The sequence below is a fragment of the Parus major genome, chromosome 3 (genome assembly GCF_001522545.3).
Source record: "Parus major isolate Abel chromosome 3, Parus_major1.1, whole genome shotgun sequence".
NCBI classification, from domain to species: Eukaryota; Metazoa; Chordata; class Aves; order Passeriformes; family Paridae; genus Parus; species Parus major.
The window spans coordinates 86,982,864-87,001,688 of record NC_031770.1 but is presented as its reverse complement, the minus strand read 5'-3'; the positions used below and the strand labels follow the sequence as shown (position 1 = coordinate 87,001,688).

The 18,825-nt window shown below is 34.1% G+C and overlaps 1 protein-coding gene across 1 annotated transcript in view; it reads right to left on the bottom strand.

Annotated features, from left to right (window-relative positions):
* EYS (eyes shut homolog) overlaps positions 1-18,825 on the bottom strand; it is a 706,806-nt gene that overhangs the window by 200,243 nt on the left and 487,738 nt on the right. The window contains exon 34 of the mRNA XM_015621104.2: positions 12,742-12,854. Coding sequence (XP_015476590.1) covers positions 12,742-12,854 — 113 coding nt within the window. The remainder of the gene's footprint in view (positions 1-12,741; positions 12,855-18,825) is intronic.

The window sequence follows — 18,825 nt, the reverse complement described above, 5'->3', positions numbered from 1 at the left end:
TATATAATCTCAACAAATTCTCTATTCACTGCATAGAGACAGGTGTTTCCTTAAAATTAATTTTATTTTTGGTCATGTCCTCTTTTTGGCACTGTTGACAATTTTAACACCTCATGGTTTTACGAGCTGAAAAACCTTCCTTCTCCTCCCCATACACAGATAAATTACCTTAGATTTCTGCTATTGGCAACCATTGCTTCATTGAAACTTCAGTTTCAAAGGAAATCTGTATACCCATAAGTAATATTCTGTCTAGAAATTTGCCAATGACTTTGGAAGCATGTGTGTAGGAGCTGAATGAGAGGAAACAAATCCCAAGCTTATCTTTGTATTATATATGTAATTTTGAGCAAATTTTCAGAAATATGCATAAAAATGAACAAATACCTACAGTTTAGCACAGATGAAGTAGCATTTCTCTATTGTCTGAACATTAAACACATTAAAGAAATTCGTCTTCTGAGAGTCAGAATGTCTTTGTTTTTTATAACTATTCATTTTAAAGTTTACACATATATTCTGAATTTCTTATGCTTCTGGTTTGTGATTTTCATATGCCAGTGTATTTGAACGTTAAAAAAAGGGTCTTTTTAGTCTCACAAATGTATCAAAGTCTGTCTTGAATTTTAGGCTGCATTTCTGAAGAATTTTTTCTTTACCCAAGAGCTGCAATTTCACTTTTAAAGAGGGAAGGAGAAAAAAGGAAAGGATACAACAGGATTTAAAGCTGTTCTTTTTCTGAATAGTTATTTCAACAAAGATCAATACTGTTGGGTTTTTTTAACAGTTATACTGGTGTTTTAAGGCTGCAGGGGGCACTGATGCACTGTTTATCTACAGTACTGCAGAACAAGAGTCAGACAGGATATGATTAAACAGTCCTGCAGGTTGCAGATTCAGAAAAAAACATATAAACTATTTATAATCAATTTAGGTCTTGAGAAATTAGGTAATTGTAAAATATTTATATGTATTTTGGAGGGAAATTCATGTTTCTTTTACCGGTTAATACATTTGTTTTTCTGCTGCAATCTAGTGGTTGTGGAGATAAGACTGTTTTCTTAACTTTACAACCAAGGTCTTTTGAAGGATGATATATCTTTCTAGTCTTGCATTACTTAATATTACAACCTTAAACAAACAAACCCTATCCTCCTATCCTGCACAGAAAATAAAATTTTGCATAGCAGCTCTCCAGAGAAGAGAAGCCCATTTATTCAGTATAGATAATAACTTCCTCATATATTAATCAGCCAATATATATACTACCTGTTTCACCAAGTCCTTTAAGTAAGAATTTATTACAATAAGAAATAATTATATTTTTAAAGAAATAATTACATATTATTTCACTTAATTTAATATTTTATATTATAGGACCTAGGAGTGAGGGCATATAAAATGCAGAGATTTCTTGATAAGAATATAAGACAATTTATGACTCAGCAAAACACATCAGATATGAAGCCATGTCTCATCATGTGTTTTGCATTTATTCTTTACTGCTTATTTATTTTTTAATTCCTTTCTGCACATAATCACTTCCTTTTTTTTCAAATGCAGGTTACATTGGAGTTTAATCTCTTCTGTTCATCTCAGGTCTTAGTACTTCCTGTATTTACAACTGTACTAAATCATGTCTGCCTAGAGAACCCTTTCTAGAAAGACATGAAGTATAATCTTAACAAAGCAGCACAGGAAGAAACCACACTTTAACTGGTAGTTTGTACCAATTATTGTCATTTATACTACAGCTATTTTGGGGGGTTATTACCAATTCAGACCTTCAGTTACAGCTTCCAGCCATTGGTTCTAACATGCTGGTCTCTGCTGAGATGAAGAAATGTACTCTGCATCCTGTGCTTCTCTTCATTAAACAAGAGTGCTATCTTTGTATAAACCATAATCCCCACAGTCATACTTCAGGAAAAAAAACCTGAGGCACTGGATTAATAAAGTATCTTTCTGCATCCCTTTTTATAAAAAATATCACCAATTTCTTTGAGGGTGTTTGAATTATATCTTTCATCTTTTATGGTTTCTAGGTTCTGCTACATTGCACATCACGACACAATGAAATACAGTACAACCAATATCACAATCAATAGTGTACACAGAAGGGAAATTGTTTTCCTTCTTTCTTGCTCATATACACAGAAATCATATTTATCATTTTGCTTCAGAAGCTTATATTGAGTTGCCTGTCTAATTAACTAAAAGTAACTCTTCAGGACATCGCTCTCCCTTTGTGGTTTGGCCTGTTTAAAGTAATTCCAATATGAAGCTTTGTACAAAATGAATTTCAAAAAAGTTACTAATATTGCCTTTTTTCAGGCTTTTCAACTAAATCTGCAATGTTTGAGTGATTTTAGATGAGCTTTATTGTAATTTAAATACCTCTTATTAAGTTAATTTCATATTAATATATCAAATTTTGATTTATAGGTTCACAATACATAACATTGTAAGGAATATATTTTTGATTTCAAGAAAATAAGGGACATCTTTAAAAAACAACTGTTTTGAAAATTTTGATTCCTGATGATTTTTAGGTTTGAAACAAACCATTGTTATAAAAAGTGGTCTGCCAAAGAGAAGTTTGAACAGTCTTTAATTATGGAAAATGTACAAAATAGTGGAATATCATTTTTGATGGATTTTTTTTCTATAAAATAACACAAGGTTTCATGATGATGATTGTTTCACTTTTAGGTTTGTTAAATGAGATTTTTACCAAACCACAAGTACTTTGTAAATCACAAAGTCCATGGTCTATTCACCAACACAGAGAAGGACATGGAATGGATACCAGCAGAATAAAACTGAGCTTCCAAATTTTTCTCTTGTCATTCTGACTGTTAGCACTAGAATGCAACTCTGAAGATTTCTTATTACTTCTGTATAAAATTTAAAAGTCAAAGAGAAAGTATTACACCAATTGAAGTTTGCAGTAGGCAAATTATTTCTTTCAGTGTGACTTTCATTCTCACTGATTCTTTCTAATATTCCTCTCCACAGTGCAGTGTGGTATAATACCAGGAGCAACTACAGCTCCATTACGAGGCACTTTCTTCCCGTAACTCGGAAGTCATGGAAACCTGCTCCAAAGTTTAATTATTTCTGACTATATAACAAAACACTTCTCCATTTCCAGGTTTCTGTAATTGGAATGACAGCAAATGCTAGCACTAAAGTTAAGTGTGACTGTAGTTCAATAGAGAAAGCATGCGAGGTAATTTATTTTTCCATTTGATTGTTTTTAGACAATTCACCATCTTACATACTTAGTTTTTCTTAACCACTGCTCATAATAGATGTAAGACTAGATAAATATGGAAATATTCTTAAAGCAAAATTTTGTCAGACCATGCATACACCCTCTTAAAAACCAAGGTTTAGATGGACAGAAAAGAACTGAGATTATTTTTTCTATTCTAAGAAAGTAGAGGGAAAGGATTTTATTATTCACATATCTGTCTGGCTAGAAGCCCAAGTAATTATTTCAGGAAGCTACTGAACCCTAGCATTTGATGTGTTGTGTTACTACGATAACTTTTCTTAAGAATTAAGGTAAAGTTTTCAAAGATTATTTAAATGGCTATGATGGATGATATTATTAATACTGTGAAAAATATATGTAGTAAAATTTTAAGAACTTTGAAAAGGGGCCTTAAATTTAGCTTCTATTCTGTGAATCTGCAAGTTTTACAGGAAAGTTGGTGTGTTCTCAGCCTTTTTGTTTTAATTCTTGGAAATACCTTCTATTTTCAAACTAATAGTATTTTGTTTGGGGGAAGCTGTGCTGAAATCTAAAATTAAAAAGTTACATTAATTAATGAAAAAATAAATAAAATTTATTTAAAGATAATAATTTTTTAAAGTATATTTTCTTACGGTTTTCTATGCTTTTACATTTCAAAAGGTAATAATGTTCAAGCACAGTGATTTTTTTTTTTGACATTCTTGACAGAATTTCCAGTCAAGTATAGCTATTCAAAGCAATTTGGCAAAAAGAAATGAACACTGTTAATAACTTAGAAGAACCCAAATGTTTTGGCAGCTTGTAGTGTTTCTGGAACTATGATCCTTGATGTAAAACATTCTCCTTTACTGCAGCTAAAAATAACAGCTTAAATCCTATACCACTCCAACCATTAAATAACCACATAATCCACAGGTAGGAAAGGCTGAAAGGTTGCCATAAGGCTTTTAAACTATCCCAGCAGCCTTATAATTCTGAGCAGTCCTGACAGTGAGGAAGCTCCAGGTATGGAGGATTCACTGTGCTGTCCTTTGGTCTGTAATGCCTCCCAGAATTTCCCCATGCTGGTCCACTGAGCTCTGTCACATCCTCGACTCTCTTACCTCATACATGAGAACTTGTGATGACCTAGAAAACAGACATCTGGCAGGAAATCTCTCTCACTTCCATGATTTGTGAATGTGCTTTGGATGGATACAGCATTTTTATACACCAAACACAGTTTGTGGGGCTTTGAATCTGCCACTCAGTGTAAAGAGCCCATAACAGATAGAGACTTGCTGTAACAAAAGTCTTTAACACATATTTTTCCCTCCTAAAGTACTTTGAATTTGAGTCATAGAAGGATGTGTGTTGGAAGGGATCTTAAAGATCAATTAGTTCCAATTCTCCACTGTCATTGACCAGGCCCTCCCACTAGACCTGCTGGCAGAGGGTCAGATTAAACCTGGTCTTGAAAAGTTCTAGAGGTGGGGCATCCAACAGCTTCTCTGGGCAATCTTTTCTAGTGCCTCACCACTCTCACAGAAAGGAATTTTTTCTTAACAACAAATCTAAATCTTCATTTTACAGCCAATCCCTCTTACCACTACATGGCCTAATAAAAGTCCCTCCCCGGCCTTCTTGGAATACCCTTCAAGTACTGGAGGGTCCAATAAGTTCTTCACAGAGTCCTCTCTTCTCCAGGCTGAACAGTCTCAACTCTTTCAACCTGTCTTCATAGGAGAGGTGCTCCAGCCCTCTGATCAGCTTAGTGGTCTCCTCTGGATTTGTTCAAATGGGTCCACGTAGTTCTTGTGATGGGCACCCCAGAGCCGGATTACTGTGAACAAATTTGGTTCTACACTATGAGTGATCTGCTAAAAGTGTCTCACTGTGGTCCCTTCCAGCCTCACCCAACCTGTGTTTCTGTGAATCTGTGATTCTGTGACACATGAAGGGATTAGTTTATATGCAGTGGTTTAGCATTTGAGGTGAAAGAAGCTTTAGAAATTCCATTAGTAAATTTAGTAGTCTACAGTAAGAATCACCAGTAACTGGAGACATTAAATATTATAGAAATGAGCAAAAATAGATACAAAGGTGTGACTGGAGTGCAAAAGCACTCCATCAGTGGAGCCTTTTTGTTAGCACATTAAATAAACACCTTATAAAATAATAAAGTACACATGAGCAGTAGTAGAAAGAAAATTTCATTTAAAAAAAACCAAAACATATCTTATTCACAAAAATATTTCCTTTTTCCACAGCTGTGTCAAAGAGTTTTCCAAAATATTTAACTGAGATATTATTTATTTTCAGTAACACGGTCTCAGGCATTGTATGCATACATCGACATATATATTTGCAAAAGCCTCCTTAATAAAAATGAAAGGAAAAAATGCATGGTATCTTTTAATATTTGTCTTATTAGTTTCCATGCAAGTACCTGGCAATTTCAGCAGAAATCACAATCTCATTTCAGTTGTTCATTACAGAAACACACTAATGGAGAGTAACTGCTGCTGAATTCTGTTGACAGAATTAAGAAACAATTTTCTTTTGGTATAATGCATATGCCTAAATTACAGAGGGATAATTAAGGTCAAGATAAACATCACCAAGTACTATTATTAATCTAAAAGTAAAGAGATTTCCTAAAGAAGATTAATAATAGTTTTGTGGTATGCTGATGAGAGACAACCTTTTCCAGAAACAATCAGAGAAATGTGATGTTTAGAAACAAATATTATCTCACCTGCATATATTTAAAACATGGAGTTATCTAATATCCAGAAACAATTGTCCCAGGATACTTCAAAAGATTAAGATAATGGGCTTGTATAATATTTTACACTGATTTTGAGGATTTATAACAGCAGGGAAGATTACATCTGTCACTTCTTTCTTTCTTTCTTCCTTTTTTCCTTTTTTTTGGGTTTTTTTTTTTTTAACACTGAAGTCTATCACTGAAAGGTCATTATCTGAACAGAAATTCCAGAAGAGGAAGAAAAAGGTAACAGAATAGAATTCATGTACACACAGAGAATAGAAAGGGAATTGTACAGGACAGCAAAACTCACAAAGGAAAAGAAAATATTGCAAATAAATGCAAAAGATGAGGGAAATCAAGAAGGGGAAGTAAAGGGATGAAAGCATATGAAAGCAACCCAGGCCCTGGAAAAGGAGTAAGAGGCAAACAGACAGAAAAGTTATCAGCCAAAAAAATCAATAGATCATAGAGGAAAAAAGTAACAAAATAAATGTATAAAGAAGAAAAAAATCTTGTTATCACTATGTTAGAATTTTATAGAAATATTAACATAATATCAGGCATCATGCATGTGGTGAATACAAATGAATTCTATTTCTGAAACTTTATCTTCAGTTCTTTATTTCAGAAATATTTATTCTAATCTCCCTGTTAAGCAGAGAAAACTCATAAAACCTGTTAATAAATAAAACTAAGTAGTGTCAGTATATTTCATTTAGTCATTTACTTCTATAATGTTGATGCACGGTATATAATTTTTGTATTTTTTTTTTCTTTTTGTGTGTGTTTCAGAATTAAGCACATAACTTTAAACTGTTAAGGAGAAAATACAAATGCAGGTAATGTAACAATAGGTGTGTTGGGATGTCAGAATTTAACTGGTAGTCCCTCACATATAACAGAAGATCAATTTTTTTTTATAGGATCTTGCATTTATTAATAAACTAAGATGTAAGTAGACAGAAGAGCTTAAACTTGAAACTATGATTTCTCTTTTGATTTTGAGCCAGCTTGGATGTTTGATTGATGTTAAGGTTTTTCATTTCAGGTGTATTCATATGAAGAAACTCTTCAAGCCAACCTGAGTCTTCTATGGACTCTTAGGATGAACTCTAACATACAGTATGCACCAGCATAAACACTTCCCTTGGAAAGTGGAATGGTGAGAGTAGGACTTTCACAACTGACTGAAAAATACCTTCCAGCAGATGAACTTTCCACTTTTTAAAGTATGCAGTATATGCATACAGAGATGGAAGTCAAAGGTGCCTGGTGTCAGATGCTCTGAGTTTTGATGTTTTATAATTACTGTATTTTAATTACTAAAAAACAAGAAGTTCCACAGTAGAAAAAATGCTGGGGAATTGCACAGGAGACTGACTTTACAAAGTTGTTGTGGTCTGTGGAGATTTTTGTGAAAATATCACAGAAAACTACAGAATGGAAAAGGGAGTACTCACACATGAGGAAGGGGATTTGGAGCTTGTTGGAGAGTGCATGAGTGCATAAGTGAGGGGAAAGTGGAACTGAGGGCTTACTGAAAACATGTAGAGCTCTCCAAAGTGTATTGCATAGCTCCTGAGAAAATTGCCATGTATTAGGAAACCCATCAGTCCTCTTGATGGAATGGAACTTGGGTAATGCACTTTCAAGAGCCTCTTTCCAAAATGCAAATAGCAATCAGAGTTTTTGCTGAAATAAAGCTCAGCTTCAGCCCGGAAACACATATCAAGATAAATTAATAAGAAAGCAAAACACTTTAAAAAATCTACCACAATTCTGTCCAATGGGCATTAATGAAGAATTTAGTTTATTAGCTCCTCTCTGAGAGTCCAGTTCACTGTTGTGCACTTGCATCCATCAGTAAGACTTAGGAAAACAGTAAACAGTACTTTTCTGTTTCATAGATAGGATAGATTGGATTCTTTAAATTTTTTTTAGGAAAAACAGGGCTTGGATAGGTACAGGTATATATCTACATGTGTATGTATATGTATATATTTTCTGTCTGTGTCTATGTGTTTGGAACCTTTGAATTTAGTACATGCAGTAAACTGTTACAGTAAACTCTTACAGCAATATATAGCAGTCATAGCTCTCAGACACTAAAACAGAAATGAACTGCAGTAAACACCAGCTTTTAATACTGGGACTCAAAGCTTCATTTATATCTGTTATCTGCACTCTATCTGGAAGTGATAGTCATTTATCCTACAAATCTATTCCAGTAACATTTTCTGAAACACTTGAAGAAGCTTTATGTTGCATTAACACATCCCAAGTGTTCTCCTTCAGAAGAAGGAGAAAAAATAAAAGAGATTTAATTTCTTAAAAAATGTTATCAGAGATCCATCATTTTCAATTGTCCTTTTACTACTACTATTGGTCATTATATAATTGCTTTGAAAATTGCCTATATATTCATAACTCTGACACAGGTATAATTTAAAGAGAATCATAAAATAAACTTTGACAAGATTTACATAACTATATAGTCTAGTATAATTCTAGAAAACTATCTGTTGGAGGCTTACCTTTACTAATGGATCCGGTTCCATTATAACCTCTCTTGAAAGCCAAAACTGCAAAGCTCAGAGTACTTTTATGGTTGTCAGTCTGCTCTCAGAAAGTCAAACTCCTCCTTCCCATACCATTGTTCTAGCATTTCCTGTTTCACCTTGGTTACACTGAATGGCAGGAAGTTGTGATGAGACCTCAGTGCAGTACGTCTGTCCTACCTGCTCTCTGTCCTTGTGGTATCATCTAATAGTTTACCTATGAACTCTGTGCTTAAACAATGATGCATGTGAATAGCAGAAGGATCTGGGCCAGGTGCTTCTGAGCATGCACAGGAATCTTGCATTTTTCAGAATGATAAGAATTATCACAAGTTTTTCTTCTTTGATTGTATCCAATTGTCTGATTCTTCCTATATCAATCATCTTCTTGAATTTACACAGAATTTAACACCTGCTTCCAAAATTACATGAAAGGTAATTTCCATGTTGCCCCCATCTCAAATTCAGTTCTACCAAGTTAAAATAATTTTCTCTCCCTTGTGGTGTATAATATTTGCATTCAAAGATACAAATTTTAAAGGAAAAAAGAGAACGCATTTTTGGCATAATACAGCATTTTAGACACTAGATAGTCAGATGTATATTCCAGTGAAAATAATGTTATGGTGCAATTTTTTGCATTTCTTAATTTTGAGCATTTTTTAAACAGTAATGTAAACAGTAATGTTCCTCTGAGATAAGGAACATGCAGTATATAATATCCTATGAAAGGTACTATCTTGTCCTGATGTAGTGATTTCAATAGTTTTGAAAAGGTTAATGAACTATCTCTAAAATATGTTTTTGAAAGTTCTCTATATCCTTGCACATATTAGATCATCCTTTTGGTATTTTAAAACACAAATAGATCCAGTTAGAAAGATGTCAGAACACATTTGAGTAAATTTCAATCCTATGAAAAAATCATAAGCTTAAAATTTATTCACAAACCCATACATTTTAAGAAGTGTCAGCATGTCCACAACAATGACATTACAATGAAGTAATCCATGAAGCTGGGGCACCAAGGACAAAACACAGCAGAATCACTGAATGCCACTAGAGCATCCTAAATATGTGAAAGGATAAGATAAATAAATATTCGAAAGGATAAGATAAATAAATATTCAAAAGGATAAGAAGTCTACAAATAGGTGATGATAAGCAGAAGGTCAATTAAAGAAAAACTACCACAGTAAAAACAGAAACAATGCTGCTGTGTGACAAATACAGGGATGTTCTTGCAGAAGAAATTGGATTGATTTGTCTGCCACACTGTAGAGTTCTCTGCTACTATTAGGCAGCTCCAGCTGTAGCAATACTGCATCTACAGAACTATATGAATTCTGAAAATAAAATATAAACTACACCATGCTTTCTAGTAATCACTTGCTACTTGTATTTGCAAAGTATATAATCCATTATTGCCCTATTTAAACAACTTCCTTCAATCACTTTCTCTTTCCTTCTCAAAAGAAATCCATCTTCCCCAGAAGCCTGTCTTGCAAAAGGGGAATGACAGCTGAGCCTCATAGGTGCTTTTAGAGAAGCAGACTATATTTAAGGACTGATGATGTCAAGATGAATGTGGGTTATACCTAAGGTGAAAAGCAAACAATGATAGCTGCCAGCTGTGAGCAGCTATGAAACTTGTGTGTCACAGGGCCAGAATGAGTAAGGAGAATGTCTGCCAGACTTCCAAGCAGTTAATTTCTATAGATTTCCCTCCCCACCAAGGAAAATTCAGAATAATTTCAATTATGTGTTGAAATTAATAAAATACAACGATTTCCATTGTTGAAATTCAGCTTTTCCCAGACAGGAATAGCTGTGATTTGGACCAGGATGGTGTCAGGTCTGTCTCGACTACATGGGGCTGGACACTGTTAGGCTCATCTGCAGCATTCTGAAGAAGCAGGGAGGTAGAAGAAACATGTTACTTAGCATAGAGGATTGAGAGGGCCCAGCACTCTTCCAACATCCTTTTATGTACAAGATTTTATCCACAGTTAATCTATACAATCATGTCATTTTACTCACCTAATCAGTAATGTATACACAATACGTATTTGCAAGAAACAGTCCTAAGCTATAATCACTGAGTTCTGATTCAAATAAAGCAATCTTTAATGTCTGTATTGTCTTATATGTCTATACCATATAAGCCATATTTGTATGCTAATTAACTATGAAGGGGAGTATCAGAATCAATACAAAATTCAATAAAACTTGATATATAGTTCTATAGATTATAATTTAACAGATAACACAGCATTCTATACTATTAAAATTTAAAAGGAACTAAGCTAGTTTTTTACAAGCCACCTGTTTCAGGTCTATATCCTTCTCTATGTTATATACACAGACTGGCCAAAATTCTTCTCATTGCTTTTTTTTTGCTTGAAGGCTATTAGTACTTTATAGAATAGTTAAATAAAGTGTTCAATAGTAAAAACTGTAAAAAAAGAATAGTGTCAAAAAGCTCAAGGATGTAAAAAAGCTCAAGCACTTGTATCAATGGAAGTATTTTTAAGGAGAATGAAAGAAAGTAGTAAAGATGGTAGCAGTCCTGATTTTTAAGTTATCCTATTTTTAGCTAGTAGTTTAAAAAACAGAACTGCCTCTTGCCTATGATTTACAACATCAAAGCTCTAATGCATATGCAAAATAGAGAAATATTTCCTAATCTAGCAACCAGAGGAGACAGCAGATATAGTTTATGATTTTTTTTCACCATGATTGTTTAAAATTAATATCTGAATGAGAGACATGAAGTAGCTTCCTCACTTGCTTTCAACCTTATGAATTTGTGTTTTGCACAGAGGCATAGTTTCACAGACAAGAGTACATGCCCTCATTTTGAAGGACACCATAGTTCTGACTAAGAGAATTTGTGATGAAACTTTGTATAGAAAGACAAGAGAGAAGACATTGTTTCTTTCTTTACACAATGGAGACCAGGGTTTTGTTTTTTGTGCAGGATTTAGACCCACAACCATTTGTTAAACACGCTTAGAGAACATATTCCAAACAAAATTCTTTGGGGAACTTGAAGGGTGCATAGATTTATTTCTTCATCAAGTTTGGACAAGGAAATAACATGGAACTGCTGTTCCAAACAAAAATGGTGGCAGGGCTGTGCAAGGATAACAAACTGAATTTTATGTTCATAGTAAGTTTTACTGGGAAAAGCTTAGATGACTGGGACTTGGGGCAGGTAGTTCATTAGACAGTAGGTTTACACTCTTCTTGTAACTTTGAGTGGGATGTGTGTTCATTAAGGGGTTAGTGGCAGATGTGAGTGCAGAGTTCAGATCTCGTGGATCTTTAATTAATGAAGTAGTGGGTTACCACCAGCTGTTGAGGAAGTGTTTAAGCAAGCACATAACTGACCTGTTCTGTAAATTCTAGGGAAAAAAAGTCGTATGTAAAAAGCCATATATAATTTCCTCCAGGAATCTAGGACATGTACATGTCTAGGACATTTCAGTCGTACTATGACTGAAATGATACTCTCTTCTGAAAGACTTAATTATCTACAAATTCAATTCACCTCTGTTTTCCTTTGCATTCCACTTTTCCATATTCAAACCTATCATATTCCAGAACAGAATCCTAATGTACACCACTGCCCCTCTATGGTCTTTTATTTCAATCAATGCATGACCAACAGCAATGTGAACATGCAAAACTGAGATCAATTGGTTTTTTTTAATGTATTCAGAAACAGTGCTTCCCAGCATTTTTCACAATCTCTTGTAGAGTAAATGTGACACCGAGTCATCCATATTTGTAACAAGATTAATGGAAGTCCCAAAGTCACAAGTAAAACACAATCAGTACATCTCCCCACTTCCCAGTCCTTTATTTTCCTGCAGATCATCTTTCTTAGTACACTCTTTCAGCATTCAGGGTGTGACAGCTCACTCTAAATAAGATGTCAAGCTTAATTGAACTATTCTGCAAAAAAATAAAATCTTCCATAAAGGAAATGTTTTAAAAGCATAAAAGAAGGCATAATATCTGTCTCTCTGGGGTTTTTTGTCTTTTAAAACTTATTTTCTTTAATCATTGCTGAAATTATATAAAATGGTCGCCAATGTAAGGAAGAAAGCAAAATCAGCACAAACAATTTCTTATGATTTGGAAAGGCACAAAGGGCAGTTTACCTGCAATTGTCAACATTACTTCTTCCCACAGCGTTAGAGAAGTTGAAAGGTCCGACGTTATTGATTTCTACGACTTTTATACAGCCAGTGAAGTTGTAGACCGGTCCAGAAATCTACAAAGGAAAAAATGCACACAGTTCTTTCACTTGTTGTCATTGTGATCAAGGTATTTATTTTTGTGTGGAGGAATACAGGTCATGGGGAATGTTAAACAGGGAAGATTTTAAATTTGTAAGTTTATCACTTCCCCTCTCAAAAGATTCCTAGTACCATTAATCGTGTTTCAAAGATGCCTAAGGACCTACTAAAAATGGGAATCACTGCAGGGGCTCTGAAAATACAGAGAACAGTAAGTTGTTACGCACTGCCAAGGACCCATTTTTAACAATGAAGTCAGGTTTAGATAGTTGCAGAAAGAAAAATAAAAATATCTTGAGGAACAATTTGCAGAAAGCATAATGGAAATCATTAAATGTTTTTTAAAGCCCAACAGGAGCATTAAGCCTGCCAGAAAGGCTTTAGGGCTAATAGACCAGCTAAGTATAGAGGGAATGTTCAAAGAGACAGAGACAAGGCTCTAGCAGGAAATGTAAATGACTCACCAAATGAAAATTTAACGAAGAGTTGTTCTGGGAGGTTCCCATGATGGAACCCATTTTTACTTGGGGTACATCAGAGATCTGTCTCAAATTGAATTACTAATAGAAAACATTTTTTAAGAAAACCTCAAAAAGTGAACAGTGGCAAAAAAGTAGAAAGATCAAACAGTGTTTGCCTGGGATTCTTATGGAAAATTTCTGTGGTCATAACTTAAAATAGCATCTATACCATGGGAATGGTAGATATGGATGTTTTGGAGGAGGGGGGCAGGCTTGGGTTTCTGCTTTGTGTGATTTTAAAAATGGAGACAAGACTAGGGCATGCAAGGACACACCTCGAGCTACAGATCAGGAAGTCCCAATTCCATTCAAGACAGCAAATATGAATTACACTGAAGAACAGAATTAACATATATGTAAATGAATGTAATGTACGGGGGAATAGTTGAGAGGGTTTCTGAAAAGGGAAATTTTAACTCACAGGAGGAACACTGACTATGTGAAAAAGGATGCCTTGGCATATAGCCTTTGATTTCCAAAGGATTTTAAGAAGTTTCTGTGTTAAAAGATTCTAAAGTAACTCAGTCCCCCTGGGATAATAAGGAAGGCCTTCAAGAAAATAGAAGAATGGTTAAAACAGAAGCAAAAAAAAATTGTGATTAAATGGTGAGGTTTATCAATGTGGAGAGTCTCTAGAAATTCTCTTTGCAAGTCTCTGTTAGGGTCTGTGGTCTTCAATGTATTTAAATGGCTCAACTTTTCTGCACTACTCAGGATAGGAAAACCAAAATCCTGAGAACAGGATTTCACAACATGCAAGAGTGTCACAATATGCAAAATTATGCCTTTACAAGGTATGTAAGGATGATGATATATATGAGAGTTTTTGAACAGAGTAACTGTACAGACCAGGAATCTTCAGTTAGGAAAACCCACTCTCAAAGAGAGATCAAATAGAGCAGTGTGCAGAAGAATAGTTTTCAGTTTCTCAAAGTAGAGTCAAAAGGACACAAAATGACATAAATCAGTGTGAAGATGAAGGCAAGGTAAGGGGTTTGCTTTTCCTATGACTCAAAATTAAGTTGTGGAACTTTGCCATAGTGTGTTGTGGATGGTAGGAGTGTAAATGGGGTTAAAAATAAATCATATTGAAAGGAAAGAAGAGCTGTGTCCCTCCCAGCAGACAGATAGGCTGAACAAGTACAACATGGTTGAAGCAAGGAGAATTGCTTTTCTCTTCACTGCTCAGCCACTCTGGAACATAACACAGTGTGCCATGCCATACACTATAAACAGAATGAACTGGCCTTCCAACCCATGGGAGGGCTCAAAGAGTTCACTAACAATTTATTGTTTATTTCCTTAGCAGCAAAGGCTTACAGGAAGTGAAGACTTTAAAAGAATATATTATTACACTGCAACAATGTGGAAAGTTTTGTAACCATCTGTAAGGTGGCATTTAAAGTCAACAAAGTTCAAGTGTGGCAAGGGGAAGGTGGTTTCTCAGTGGAAAAAACACAGAGGATTACAATGAAGCTTCCTGGAATTTAAAAGAAACCAAAAACTTAATTGAACACCTGGATGTGAACACTCTCCTCCAAGTTAACTTTGCACATTAAAAACCAATACTATTTGATGTACCACAAGGGCTGGCAGAGGTTATTCATATAGATTACAAAAAACAGAGCACTCTTTCTCTACCTCCTTTGCCAGCCACTCTGGCATGGAAATAATAGCGATGGACTGCCAAGATGGACATACACTCAGCAGTCTGCTTTTGCTGCCATCATTTTAATAAAATACACCAGGTAATCTGAAGATGTCATGCCCTACTAACTTCACATTTTAATTTTTATAAGAGATGCTTGTTATTTTTTAACCTTGCCTTTTATAAATAGTAAATAAAATAATTTTCAAATTATCAGGATGCAGGATCTGTTATAAATTTATTATGAACACAGACAGAAATGGTTACAGGATTCTGAGCTTGAAACTACTTGGGACCTGTAACATTATCCCCTGAAAAATGAACAATTGAACAGTATTTTTTAATATTGGCTGCATAAATCAACTTGTTACAGCTGTGGTCCTTTTTTTCTCTCTGAGCCTCATATGGTTGTCTCAGTCATATCATGCATGTGTTTCAACAAAAGTCCTTTTTCTCAGGATTGTAAAAATGAACAAACGAAAAAGAAAACAAAAGAAATCAATAAATGCAAAGGACAGATACAATACAATTTTATGACAGCTACTGTGCCAAGTTAAGTTCATCCAAGACTCAGGTATAGGGAAAATTCACTATGTCAACCTACGGTTCATTTTGCACACTAAAGAGCAAATTAGTCACTTGGTTTGGAAATCAACATTTAGTTGCATATTTCCACAACAATTTTCACAACATAGTTTCCTTCCCCCTCACTACTGGCTGGCCTCCTAATAATTTCTCTCACATTGATATGTACATATTTTGAAGGCAATGCATTCCTCCAAGGCAATCTTAAAATTATTACTTATTTGTTTTTTAACTATAACTGGATTATAAACATTTTGGGCAAACAAATTCTTGTATTTGTTCTGCTATGCTATCTATACAAAGAACTAATATCTTACAGATCTATAGAAATAAGACCTATTGATATATATAATCAAAAATAATTGGCCTTTATTCTCCTATTTTTGAGAACAGATACCTTTTATGTTTAGTAGAATATTAACATGTAGACTTCACAAGTAGTTGAGTTCCCTTCCATTTACAAAAATACATTAATATGCTGACAAACTGTAACACTTAAATTACCTGAAAATGTCAGGGCCAGAGCAACACCAGAAATTTAGTTTAATAAAATTCACTATCCACAATCTATTCAGATATGTTTGACATATAGTAACCATGCTCTTTAGGCGCCCTTTATACTTGACAAAAATGACTACAGATACTTACCTTGTAGGAAAAGTTCACGCGTATATGCCAAATAATTTATTAACATCCCTTACTGACGAGCCCAAATTAAGCTGCTGCTAGATAGAATTAACCTAGAATGATTTCCTAATGAAATGAACTTACATGTTGTCAATTCACTCCAGATTCATAAATAATATAATTGTTTTGGCATATGATCTGAACATTTATTTAAAAAGTATGATTAACTGGAAAGAAAACAAAGCATAGCACGGTCTTTCCTCATTTGTCTCCACTCAAGATAAATTTTATATATCTTAGAAATTATCACTATGTATATTACTGTATACCAGAACACTACTTAATAGTCTTTGACATCTTTGTGATTCCTGAAATATGTCTGATTTTGGAGTCTGATTAGTAGAACTCTCTTCAATAGACTACAAAACTTTTAAGTGCAATTATTTCAAACAAATAAAATAACTCAGGTGCAGAATTTTGAGCACAATAATAAAATTTTAACTTGTATTTACTAAAACTATGGTGAACCATTTAGAAGTTAATAAGTCAAAAAAACCCCTCATCTTAAAAAAAAGTTTCTTTACTCCAGTTTTGTTTTCTGCTAATGATTAGAGTAATACGAAACAGTCATAATGAACTCTGAAATTAAGTAAACCATAATCTCATCTCTGTATTCTCTTTAAATTTGCCATAAAAACTTGGCTTGCCATCACAGTTGTAACCTGCTTGAAGCTTGCAACTGCAACTGAACTTCAATATCAAGCTCATAAAAGAAAAATATGAAAATAAAAAATATTATTTAAAAAACCCAAAAAAAGGCGACATCTAAATTCCATGTACTGTTGTGGTGATGCTTCCCCCAAAAGAAGAATTTGGGATTTTTTCTTTAAAAATGTCATTTTAAAACCTATCTTCCTCTCTTAGATACTGAATTACATACAGCACAAAATATAAATATGCAGACTATCAAATTTGCAGCAAGACATAATTCTGCCTTTATATTTCACTTACTGAACACTGTCACGGCAACTTCTATAATGGAACATGTACTTTCTTCACTGAAGTTTTCAAGATTTTGTCAAAAATCAACATTAGTGACTCAGACATCACCTTGCCAAAAATGTTTCTTGCTGATTTAAATTTTTTAAAAATAAATTAATAAAAATTAAACCTTATTCATTTTAACTCTGGTAGCTCAATCAAGATTGACGAAGTCTGGTTAATTTTCATAGCTACTAATGAGAGAAAAATGTACTTCCCTTTGAGAAGTCCTGCCAAAGTAGAAAGTGGCAGGGGAGTATGTCTTTGATGTATCTATACTGTTCATTACTTCACTTCCTAGTATTTACTTCTAATAACACTTTCCATACTCCGTTCAAATTTTTATTTTATTTATGGATTCAATTAATATTAATATTTGCGGATTCAAATGCTTTATTAGAATCCAGAAGCATTTTTATAGTTAGATAATGGAATATAAAGCAAAGATTTTAATGACATTTCAAAATGTGTAGGAAAATGAGTAGTATTAGCTCTCAAACAAAAGTAATAAAAGAAAGCACTTAAATATGGGAGCAGGAATATTGCTTCAGCTTCTGTCCTGGTACTAGTGTAGAAATGGGAAATGGGAATATGTAATGGTAAAATTGCCTACATGCTATCATATCAATAAATTGGGTGAAACACAATGGAACTGAAATCTTCTCCATCCTGACTAATACTCACTATGAAATGAAATACTATATAAACCTATTTGAAATACCGAAGTTTCATTCAAATAATATTTTAATATAAAAGAAGATTTTACAATGATATTGTAATTCTGAGCCAAACAGGCCAAAATAATTTTAATTAAGTTATACTAACACAGCTAAAAAGGAGTTCAAGTGGAAAGTGAAATCCAGATTTTTTTTCATCTAACTACCTCCACTGAAATTTTTAAAGAATTTAATGTTATTACCCTGAATCTGATTTTATTGTATCTGCTACGGATATAGAATCCTATTGCTAGAATTTCATGAAACAAGAATGGTAAAATATAATAATACAGGCAGAAGAGGGGGAGAAAATAAATCCCCAAACTGCTTAGGGTGGTAGAGTTTTACATTTCTTCTCTACATGTCTCATTTGTCCTAGCCACTCAAATCAGGAGTTACAAATTAGCAATGCCGACAGCTCTGCTATGGGAAACCAGCAAGCCAATAGTCTCCTGTGCTGCAGAGCAGGTTACTGAGACTATCCTCTCACATTGGATCTGAACTGGAAAACCATGTCCTGTGTTGCTGTGCCTCACAGTGGAAACCAGAGAGGTGATCTGCCTGCTCCACGACTCGGGGGGCACCAGCTCACCACAAAACTGACATTCACATTCCTCTTGCATCATTTCTTCATCTAAATTGACTGACAGTCTAGCATAAGTGCTTCACTGTCAATTTTCCATGATCCTGACAGTTCTAGCTCAGAATGGTTCACTAAACCACAAAGGATTACTTAAAATCAGTAAGTGAAAGATTCAGGAGTACTGAGAAATTCCCTTACTATTTTAATGAAAGCTCATCCCTGGCC